At 30.2% G+C, this 12,424-nt stretch overlaps 1 protein-coding gene across 14 annotated transcripts in view; it reads right to left on the bottom strand.

Moving 5' to 3' along the window:
- The window catches only part of LOC106873237 (collagen alpha-1(I) chain), a 220,446-nt gene that overhangs the window by 58,516 nt on the left and 149,506 nt on the right, over nucleotides 1-12,424 (bottom strand). For all 14 annotated transcript variants that reach the window (XM_052977077.1, XM_052977060.1, XM_052977082.1 and 11 more), the window contains 2 exons: nucleotides 6,287-6,394; nucleotides 2,561-2,632 (listed from right to left, as the gene is read on the bottom strand). In XM_052977077.1, the coding sequence (XP_052833037.1) occupies nucleotides 2,561-2,632; nucleotides 6,287-6,394 (180 nt within the window). The remainder of the gene's footprint in view (nucleotides 1-2,560; nucleotides 2,633-6,286; nucleotides 6,395-12,424) is intronic.

Genomic DNA, 12,424 nt, shown 5'->3' with positions numbered 1-12,424 from the left:
ATACATATATATATATATATATACACACACATATATATATATATATATATATATATCACACACGACCACATATGTACATATACTACATATGTATATATAGAGGTAACTCAGTTGGGTTGGTTACGATGATAAGTACTCAGTTGTCTGGTCAATCAAATTACTTGCTAAGTGAATTAACATATGACTGAACATTCAACAGACACGTGGACTCTTACTGCAATCCTCAGGTAGAATCAACATCACACAAAGTTGGATCTTTGAATTATATTAACAATCCCAAAGACTTTCACGCAACTTTCATTGTTCCAATTTCACTCACAAGCTAGTGCTGACCTGAGGCTATGGAAAAAGACACTTGTCCAAGATGCCATATAGAGGAATTGAACCTGGAATTGTGTGAGAGCAAAGTATAACCTTCTTAAACATCCAGAGATGCTATGGCCACACACATACACATATTCATAAAAAAACTTCTAGCTACTAATCTAAAATTAAAATTTTGTAATTTATCACTTGTTTGAAAAACCTTCTCAAGAAGTTCTTTAGGTTTACTTCATACTGGCTGAATCAGAATAACTGACAGGTTCAATAGAATTTGTGAGCTTTTACTACTGTTTTGATCATAACATATAGATGGAAAGCTGTTTTCTTTGTATTAGTACCTCTCACAATTAATCCATTCTTAATTGAGCTAATTCAAATAATTCTACACAAGTCAAATTTAATTTTAAATATATATTTTGAAATTACTATTATAAATTCTTCTACACAGGCTGACAAGTGCTCATACCCAACCCATTTACTAACCAACAAAATCTGAGGAGAACAGTTATTAGCCAAAGTTTCTACCCCCCACTCTACCTACAAAGCTGAGGCAAACCTTTTTTCCAGCCATCTTTGACCAACATCTCCTATAGTAGCTTAATTTCCTCTTTCAGCATGGAGAGTTGTGATTTCTTATGTACAAGTTGATTGAACAAACCCAGCACTATATATATATATATATATATATATATATAAAAGAGTTCTGCCATAATTGCACAGGGAACTGGACTCAACAAGCTAAAGCAAAGACAATTTGTTTAGGAGCGGGAACCTTGACTAAAAACCTCAGTCAACTTTTATTCAGGGCTTCTATAGGATTCTTGGAAAGTAGTGTCACTATTTAATCCTGGTAGTATCTATAACTGGTCCTCCCTCCACATGACATAGATAACTATTGTTCTCAATGGTGCTAGATTTCCACTGTGAGCCTCTAGTTAGAGAAACCTCCTCCCAACACAATGGAGAGTCATGTCAAGGAAAGTAGAAACTCAATATAAGAATTATGTAATATAGAGAAAACTCTTTAGTTCTTCGATGAACAACCTCTCTAGTTCTAGTGGAATGGTACTGAGTCTATGCTATAAATTCAATGGTGATAGGAAAGTATGAGTGTATAGAGTCGAGAGGACTTGTTCATGATAGAGACAATCACTACAATGTTGGAAAAAATATGATAATGATGGTAATGATGATGATGATGATATAGAGATGTCTCATATATTATTTCTAGATTAATGACAAATGGAAAAATTAAAACAAGGAATTGTTTTTGTACCACAAACTAATTTCAGAAAAGGAATACATATTGGAAACTTATATAACTGCTTGAAATGAAGAAAAAAATCAACGGAACTTGCTTTCATATTTGACTACTTTTCAGAAAAAGGACAATGATTTTACGTTAACAGATATAAGTGATAAAAAAAAAAGTTGCCTTTCAGAAGAGAGAATTATAAAGGCAATATGAAGATGAGAGACAAATTTTATTCAAAGAGATTAGATATTGCAGGTAAGTTCTAAGATTGATTATTACTCAAATTTTCAATCAGACAGTACCTTCAAGTCATAGTGTTTCTGTATCTTTTCTATGTTTAACTTTGCAATGAACAAAAATGGTTTTAGTATGAAACTGGATGCATTTGATTTTGTTTATTTTATGCTGTATTGAAAGTTGTACACAATAATAGATTGTTTGATAAGAATGACTCTTATAAAGTGAAAATTTATATATTCATCATTACTTTCTATTCTTATTTATTATCTTACAATTGCATAGTTGAAAATTTAAGCAATTTTATATAATGTATTTGAATCATTAGGGCTCTGGCCATGTTTCTATTATTAGATGCCACTTGTAAAACCAAGTGGTGTGCTTGTTAAATTTTAATACATATATATTTGTAAATGTAAAATATGGCCTGTATTGATAGAATTATGAAAGAATTTACAATGTCTTTACTATGTTTATTGTACTCATCAGAACATAGAATCAGTCCACAACATCTCTAAATCTACTGAATAAACAAATGGTCAGATAAATTCTATACTATCGATATAATTTCAGTATTCAATTTCTCAGGCTCAAGAAAAGTGCAATTCCCACTAAAATGCTATCAATTACAAAACTCATATTCTCACAGTGGGAATTTTTTTCTTATGAGAAAACACAGAATTGCAAATCATACTATTGTTTACCTCAAAATTACAATAGCATATCCCAAAGAAAAGCACTCACAGGTGGTCCAGCTTCTCCAGGCTTTCCATCCAAACCATCTATACCATGGATGCCTGGGGGACCAGGCTGGCCCTGTGGAAGACAATGTAAAAAAATGTTAATGTGATTTAATAATATAGATGATTTATACATGCATGCACGTACACACGCACACATGCACACACACACGCACAAAAACAAATGGATGGAAGAGTATCAACAGCATGTACTACAGTTTATTTAATTATTCAGAAGTGATGATTCACTTCTGTCACTACTCTGAGTTTCTCTACATATGTGATGAGGATATTTTAGATGACAAAATATCCTCCACAAATTAAATTCTCAACTTTGAAAGAAAATATCCTCATCACCTTCGTCATCGTCATCAACAACAACATTTTAACATCTGTCTTCCATGCTGGTATGGGTTGGATGGTTTGACAGGATCCAATGAGTTAGAGGATTGCATTGAGCCCCAATGTTTGCTTTGCCATGGTTTCTATACTTGGATGCTCTTTCTGACACTAACCACTTCATAGAGTGTAGTGGATGCTTTTTCATGATTCCAACACAAGTGAGGTTGCCAAGTAACTCACAAGATATAAAGGAAAAGAGCCCCAACTAGGTGAGGTTGTAGTAGAAAGGGAGGTAGTTTTAAGCCAGCTTTTGAAAAGCTCAGGTATGATAGATATATGAGCACAGGTATCTTGTTATAGATGAGATACATGGCTACCTTGCATTTTATAAAGGTGGGTAGGAGTAGCTGGAAAGAAGACAAAGATGATGGTAAAAAGGTGTCAAATTATATCCTCCAGGTACAAGAAGATGGGTATAGAAGATGGGAAAACAGAAGATGACAAAGTGTGAGTGAATGAGTTCATAAAAGTGACAGATGGTTAGATATGGGGATGAATGTTGTGAATAATGAACAAGTCTGGCAGTGTGGTTGATAGTAAATATCAGGATAGGTATGGGGGAGGTGAAAATAATGAGGATTCAGGAAGGAGGAGGTGGTGTGTGGCAGTACAAAGGCAGAGAGCAGCAGTATAAGAAACCTGTAGATAGATAAGAAAATAGGGAGATAGTATGAATGTGTGTGTGAGAGAGGGGGGAGGGGTAATGTAATGCTTGTCTATCATTGTCGATGATGACTGGGACATCATGCAGGAGAAAAAGGTGGATCACAGTGCATCCTACAGTGGCTGATCAGGAGAGATATAGAGGGATGTGAGAAGTATATGGGGTGGGCTATAGTGAATATAGGGAAACAGTGGGTTGTGTGCATGAACAGCAGGTATGAAGTGTTGAGAATGATAGGAGATATGAGGGGGGTGTTAAGGTATGGCAGTCCAACAATGTATTTCAGAAGGGAAGCTGAAGTAACTGGTGGCACAGAAAGAGTGATCAGTAGAAAATAAAGTGGTTCTAGTGAGATGGGAGGTGATTGATAGTACACGGGAAGATGAAATATGTGCAGATTTTGCTCTTCTATAATTACTGAACATTGCTGTAGTTAGAAGAGTGAGGGAGGGAGGGATAGGTGTTAAGAAATGAGAGACTTGATGGGGACAGATTGGATGCAGGGGTAAGAGTGTACAGATGTAAACATAATGCTTTTAGAACCTTATTTTCACTATGACAAATGGGTTTACTCAAGCGCAGTAAATAGCTAATCATCTCGGTCCTTAGGCATCAACTCGATGCATAGTAAAAGTATAATGAAGGACAATAGATTGCTGCAATGCTGCATGACACATTGGCATGGAGAAACAGATGTTATGATGTTGATGATGATGATAGTGGTAATAGAAATGGTATATAAATATAAAAAATAAATGGCTCAAATCAGTGCAAGAAAAATTAAGTTATAAAATTTATACCATCCTTTACCCTAGCCCCACTTGTTCCATTACACTATGACTTTGTAGAGTTATGTGCACTTAAAATTATTTTAGGCTATTCATTTTTTATATTGTAAAACATGAAAGGTAAATATTATGAAGAATAATTACTTGTTGTGTTTGATGTTTTACAAATTAATATGGAGGTAAATGTTGATGTTACTATAAGAACTATACATATTATTAAGATTCAAAATAAGGAATGTAAAATATTTTTCTAAGGCACAAGAAGATAAAAATCAGTTACCATATTTGATGGCATATATTACCCACTTTTTCTCAGTCTGAAATTTCTCAAATTTTGGATTTTATATGCAACATTGAAATATCTGACAAACTAATGTTTACCTAGATGCCATAGACTATTGGTACATCTACTAAACTGAACTCTATAATATTGTAATATTATCTAGTCATCATCATCATTATTGTTTTGGGTACTTTAATAAAAAAAAAATATTATGAAAATTGAAGGTGGATATCCTGAGATGAATATCTTGGCTCAATATCCAAACCTTAAAAGTAAACAGTATCTATTTCTGCTTTTGTATAACGTGTGTTATGTCTATTTGTCTTCTTATCTTTTAATAAGGATGGAAGACTGCCCATAGTCTACATACTGGTGGATGGAAGATATGCTCAAACTGGAGACTTAGTCTGAATGAATGTAACTGAGTAAATTCTATAAAAGTACTAAAGGTTGTCCAGCCTGACATCAGCTAGAACATGAGAAGTTAAAAAAATCAGATGATAATCGAGTATACAGAGAAATGTGTTTCTACCAAAATGGTATCTAATGAGGCTAGAAGATTAGAAGAACAAGAAACTCAGGCCTTTGTAGAAATGGGATACTGGTGTTAAAGGCTTATGAAAAGCAGGGTTTATGAATAAATATGAAAACAGCCATTGCATAGAAAATGCTTTCTCTGGTGTAAAATATGGAATTTTTCATTGTAAATGACTGTTCTCCGTGTCTGGTTTCCTGATATACTCATATTTTCATCTCTGTTTGTATCTTGTTACAGAGATGTAAAATATTTTCTGTTACTTCTTGTTTTGTATATTTTCAGCAGTATTATTATTGATAAGATTTTTCCTGATGTCCTTGTTGCATATTTTGTCCAAGTTTTTTTTCTACCATACTGCAGTTACATACTTAAGTAAATATCAAATGCTTAAAAACACTAACAATTCATTTAATATTCCCTACTAATATAAAGAATATTAGTAGGGAATATATGCCATCATATACAATGAGTAAAAATTTAAATAAATCCTGAAAATTGTTTCACATTGCTATTTAGTGATGAATTTCAAATAAATTCATAAATGTTATTATTAAATATAAATAATTTTAAATATCATTTAAATATAAATCATTATATATTCATTAAATGACAATAGTAAAACTAAGAAAAATGTAATAACAGAGTAAGTTTGTATAATTAATTTTCTCATATATTATGAATTATATTTCTAAAGCCTCTAAAATATATGGAGTCATCTCTTCAAAAATCGTATCACATCAAACTAAGGAAGTTCTAAATTTATTAAATAACAAATGAAGTGTTATCATTTTTCTCAAACAACCTAAAGGCATTCATTAATTTATTAAATTATAACCATTCACACTGTAAAAAGATATTTATTAAGATAAGTGTAAGAAATTAGTATATTCATAAAATCTTTTTCATTTCAATTTTACTTTTGCTTATTGCTATATTAAAAAATAATATTCTCCGGATTATGAACAACTATTATTTTAAGATATAAAAAAAAATGATGAACTGTGTAAAAAAATAACATAAAAAGTCAATTTAAAAAATTAAAATCATATTCATACCTGAGGTCCAGGAAGTCCCAATGAACCCTTTGCACCAGTTTTCCCAATAGCACCAGTTATACCCATTTCACCTGGTGGCCCAGGATAACCTTTTTCTCCTCGACGCCCCTGTACATTTAGTTGATTGCATAAAAAATTCCAAGATCATTTCATAAAAATGTAGAATGAATACATAATGTATAATAAAATAAAACCTTGAAATTAATTAGAAGCTGTCTTGTTATCTAATATAATATTGACATCATTAAAGAAATATTATTTACAGAAACCTACAAAACAACATGGAGTGCTTGAAAATGATGTATATAATGAAAAGTAACTTATAATTAGGAAAAAAAATATTCTAAAGTAATATAGTAACTTATTGTATAAAGAATTAAATAAATTTAAAATAAAAAAGACAAATTATTTCTAATAGGCAACTTTTATATTCTAATTATAAATGTATAATAAGGATTTGTAAGATTAATAGTATTTAATTTATTTTAAAGCTAATTTTCTTTAAAAAAACTTTTCGCATGCTAAAGAACTACTATTTTGCCCTGATTTTACAATAATTAACTTCATAGCTGATAGTCTTATAATGGTTTTTGATATGTAAACAAATTGCAAAAGTTAATTCAGATTTTAATAGTTTAAAGTAAAGGAGTAAATAAGTTAACTTTATAGGTTATTAAACATGTCAATAGCTGTGTCACATATGCATAAGTGATACCGAAACAAGATTTTTACTGAATATCATATGCAGATATGAATAAAGATTGTGAAGATAAATCTTATGTTAACATATAGAGTTGTTTCAAAGATAAATGATTAATTTTAATGGCCATATCAAGGAAAGTAGATTAATGAGCAGATTTTATAGTCATTAAAAAAAAAAAGAAGGCTGCTGGATAATATAGATCAATATATAATCTGCATCACAAGGTTCAGAATGTTAGCCTGTCAAATAGTTATATACTAGGTAGATGTACTAACAACCAGATCAGCTTTGTCCTATACAAGAAGAGAAACAAATAGTTGGAAAAGTTTAATTCAAGAGAGGAATATATTTTTTAATTAACTTCAGATGAAAAGAGTTGAAAGTAGAGGAAAAATATTAACTTTAACAAAAATATAATGGAAGCTGAAACAAGAACCTGCTTCTTAATGCACAAGCAAATGCTCATAAAGGCTTAGAGATATAGGTAAGTCAGATAATATATAAAACAGAGGAACAGTCTTGAGGAAAGCGTATAACATCAATGTGAAAAAGCATAACAAGATGAAAAACTAGAATGTTTGTTATTAGTACTGAAACAGAAAGTGATATTGGGGTACTTGCTCCTAGTAACAATGAATTGTTAATCTAGTTAGTGTCATTCACTTGGTCAGTAAGTTTTTTTCAGAAAGTTATTCTCAATGGCTGGGATTAGGGTATTGTTAACTATTACAAGGCTAAAGACAAAGTACAAGAAAAAAAAATTATTAAGTTTAAATAATCAAATTATGAATTTTGTACATGATAGCATTCAACCAAATAGGATGCAGGCTTTGTCTGTATGAGGAATCAACAAGACTAACAGTTTATGGTAAAGAACAAAAACTACATCTTGTATTTGATGACTTTGAAGAGCGTATATTTTCATAGTCTAGTCAGTAAAAGTAAGTGTGACTGCATGACTTATGAAGGATGTTCAAACCATGTATAACAAAGGGGAAAAATAATGTCAAGATAGACATAGAGCTAAATGAGAAATTTAATGTATAAGTAGCTACTTGTCAAGGTTTTGTTTACAGATCCTTCTTCATTATTTTATTTTTGAGGCCATCATAAAAAAGGCTGTATTTGCTGGAGTTCTTGCATATCTACAATGCTGTCATGATGACAGAATTAATCTAAGAACTATAAAAATGCTCTAAATGTCAAAGAATGAATTTGAGTTAAAAGCCCTTATGGTAAACAGCAAAGATTACCATAAGGTAATCTTTGCTAGATAGGCCCTAGAGAAAAAAAACAGAAGATAAGAACTTAGCATTGCATAACTAGAGCAAAAGCAGAAGAAAGAACTTAGTATTGCATAATTGGTGCAAACAACATACAAGGTCTATTGAGATTCTTAATTGATGGAAATCAGATCATTTGATGTACTAGACACAGAGGATTTTTACAGATGTCTAAATGGAAACATTATTTATGCCGGAGGTGGAAATATTACTTAGCATAGAGGACAAGTTTCATGAGTATCACTATTGGTGACAACGAAATCCTTTTGACAAAAGTAAACCAAATGAGACACTGTCAGAAGCACAATACTTCATAGTGGGCAAAGTTAGGCAATAGAATAAGAGAAATGACAAAGTGGAAATGAATTTATTGAGTATATTCCATTAAATAATAACTGTTATGTGAAAGGGATCAATCAAGTTGACACAGAAACTGGACATTAAAAGCACTGCTTAATGTTTGTAAGAGTGAAAACCTACAACTGTATGGTTATATAATGTAGCTTGACATAGCTTGTAGATTTAGAAAAGACCTCACTGAGGTGAAAGCCAGTAATCAGATCAGATCTAATGGTATTAATCTTAACAGATTAGATGATGCAGAACTCAGGTGTACATAAACATACCCTATAGTGGACCTGTCTAACTTATTCCAGCAAGGAAGAGCAAATACTAAAACAATAGCAAGGAATTGGATTCATGATGCTGCTGTTGGTAGTGGCTGTGTGTACACACAAATTTTCACCTTTTAAAAACAAATTAGATACCTTAAATAATATAATATTTAAAAGTGAAAGAAAAGAAACTGTATTCATCAGCATCTTTATGTTTTTTTTGTATATGATTGCATCCTATACAAAATGAAATGAAGAGTATTATATAAGTATTCTAATTGTACTAGAAAAAAATTTTTGCAAATCGAGTTTTTGAAAGCAAAAATATTTGAGAATCAAAAACAGATCAGAGAAAAGGGTAATGTCAAATCTATTTAGGTTGAGAGTATAACAGAAAAAATAAACAGCGAGCTTCAATAATTGTTAAAATCTATGCTTATAAAGAGAAAAGAATGATGTTAGCAAGCAGAGAAAGTGCTTAAGGAAGACTGAAAACTCATTTGCTGAAGTAAAGATTTGTTATGTGAGACAATGAAAGCCAATATTGAGAAATATTTAGAAAAAAAAAAAAATTTGTAAAACTAGAAATAATGGTTTTAGGTACCTTAATGTGTTTTTTCTTAAGCAGTTTTGAAAGATGTATATCCCCATGTTTAGAATTAAGCTCAAACACATTATTAGTAGTGGAATATTTTGTTAGTTTTTACTTACAAATGGGTAATTTTAAATTAGAAATAATAAAAAAAGGCTGAAGTTGCAAATAAATTTGACTTTCATAGTTTTTTTAAACTTTGTTTCAAGTTCAAAAAAATTGAAGTCAAAAAAGTTTCTGTGGAATTAAGAACTGAACTTTGTTATTGTATTAGAAATATAAATTATCAATAAATTTTATTTTAATTCAAATTGACTATTTGTTCTAGTTAATTGTATTTAATGAAAAATAAAACAGATTTAGGGGAGTGCAATTCTGGAAGCAATTCTAAGAATATTCAACTGGTAGTACTTAGCCTATGAACATCCTTACTAATAATAAACTAATTTATCTCAGAATAGCAAGGTAGAATTAGCTGTTAGAAGATAGGTAACTTGAAGGTGTTGAACATGCAAGGCAGTATATTGCATCAGACTGAAATATCCCTGACAATGATATAGGTTCTTTTGAGTACAAAATAATCCAGGAACTAAAGGTGTGATGTACATTTGCAGAAAAAAGAACAGATAATGAAAATATATTAAATTTAATGAAAAAAGAATGAAGCAGAATCTCAGGTTTATGACAGACTAGTGTGGGTAATTTGAATGATAGGTGATAATATTTAAAAAAAAGTGATCAGGGTTGAGAACATGGAGCTTGCAGATACAACATGAGGGAAGAATAGGGCATAAGATACTAGAGTTCTGTGAAGTAAATGAATTTAACATTTGTATGAGTGATTATGTATTTATGAGAAACACTTTTGACAAGAAAATGAGATAGATATGCATGTGATTGAGGAAAGAGACTTTAAAGACTCATTACAAGTGACTGCTCAAGAAGCTCTAATGAGATAAAGAAAGACTACCACTAATGAGAACCAAGAAAATGAAGATCTCCAGAAGATCACAAGTAGTGTTTTAAGAAAAACAATGATGTACAAACTGTCAAGGAGACACTTGAACTAGTATATCTGCTTAATTGAAAGGTTCAGTGAGAATTTATTATTTTGATAATTAGTGAAGCAACATTATTTTTAATAAATGAGCCATAAAAAGTAAATAGGCTCAAGAAACGAGATACCAGAAGCCAAACCTTGTACAATGCACACTGTGTAAAAAAGTGTAACAATGTATAGCAGCAAAGCATGGAGGAATAGATGTAGGAGATATGATGTGATAAACTAAGTATCCATGTTGGGACAAAGTTAAATAACTTGCAAAGAAAGGCTGATGGCAAAATCAGTTAAGAGATTGATTGTTAACAGAAGCATTAGCAGAATTATGCTGGAATAGGCATGCATTATGAAGTGAAGATACATTCTGTAATCAAACTGAATATGTAAGGTATCACTAGAAGTAAACTAAGAAAGATTAAACCTGATAACATTTAGTATTGTATGTAGCATATTTTGCATGCAATGGACTATTGATGGAAAGAGAAAGAGGAAAATAAGCCAATTGTATCATAAGCATACTAGAAATACAATACAATATATTCTAAGTTATTCTACTCTTCAAATATTTTTAGTCATAATGAAGCTTAACTACGTTTTTATTATAAACATTTTGAATGGTTTTGAAGATTGAAAAAGCAAATTGAAATATTCCAGTATGATCATTTTATTTTTTGTTTGCCAAAATTAATCAAATATATTTTTAATTGTACAGATAATGTAACATTAACATTCTAAAATGGTGACAGTTAATAGTAATCATAGTAATCAAATTTTATAATATTCTATATATGATTACAAGAATATTTTTAACTGTTTAAGTAGGTGGACTGCTAACAGTAAAGTTAAAATTTAGACTTAAAAATAGTTTGCCCATAATCAAGACATATTATTCTGTTTGCCTTCAACTACCTAACTGAAAATATTTGTACATTAATTTTTTGTTTAGTGGACCGCATTGAACAGTCATTCTAACTGTAAAACTCATAGCAATTCATATAAATTAATTAAATTTTCCAAATCAACACACTTATATATAGCGAATAGATTGTTCTACAACTCTTGTACGGTCTCTATTTTGTCTGCTATCATATTTAATAAATATTTATAAGAATATTCTAATTTTCCTTCTTATGATGGAAGTGGACATTTTAATAATGCCACTGAGAGAAGCCAAAAAGTTACATAATCTTATTTTACACACCTTTAAATTTTACAGCATTATATAAAACTACCTTGCTTTTCTGAACCTTTAGACAGATTAGATGATTTTGCAAAATTTGATATGTTAATGAATTATAGAAACAGAATTTTACTATTGGCTATTCTACCTGTAACTAACTTGAATGTTATAAAAATACTGTTGTTACTATATATATATATATATTTATATTAGTTAATTTAAAAACTGAGAATTTTACTTCCATTTTTCAAACTTTTGTAAAAGAAGGAATTCTCTATTAAGTGTTAATTATTTTATTATTTTCTAAGAAGGAAGATTATGCACTCATAATATATTTATATATTAATGATAATATACACAAAAAAATGAAAATCGTGCTGAAAAGTTTATGGTGATAATATAAGAGTAGATATTAAAATAAAGTAATTGTTAGTATTTTTTCATTATTTCATTATGTGAAATCATTTTTTCATCCAAGGAAATTAAATTTAAACAAAGTACAATGAATATTAATATGCATGTATGCATGCATATTATGTGTGTATATGTATGTGTATATATATATATATATATATATATATGCATGTGTGTATGTGTGCGTGTGCACTTGTGCCTGCACATGTAATTTATATACATACATACATATATGTGTGTATATCTACATATATAAATACATATATGTGAATGCATATATACATGTATGTGT

The sequence above is a fragment of the Octopus bimaculoides genome, chromosome 2 (genome assembly GCF_001194135.2).
Source record: "Octopus bimaculoides isolate UCB-OBI-ISO-001 chromosome 2, ASM119413v2, whole genome shotgun sequence".
Lineage (NCBI taxonomy): Eukaryota > Metazoa > Mollusca > Cephalopoda > Octopoda > Octopodidae > Octopus > Octopus bimaculoides.
Note: the sequence above shows the minus strand (reverse complement) of the source record. Positions and strands in the feature narration are given on the sequence as shown.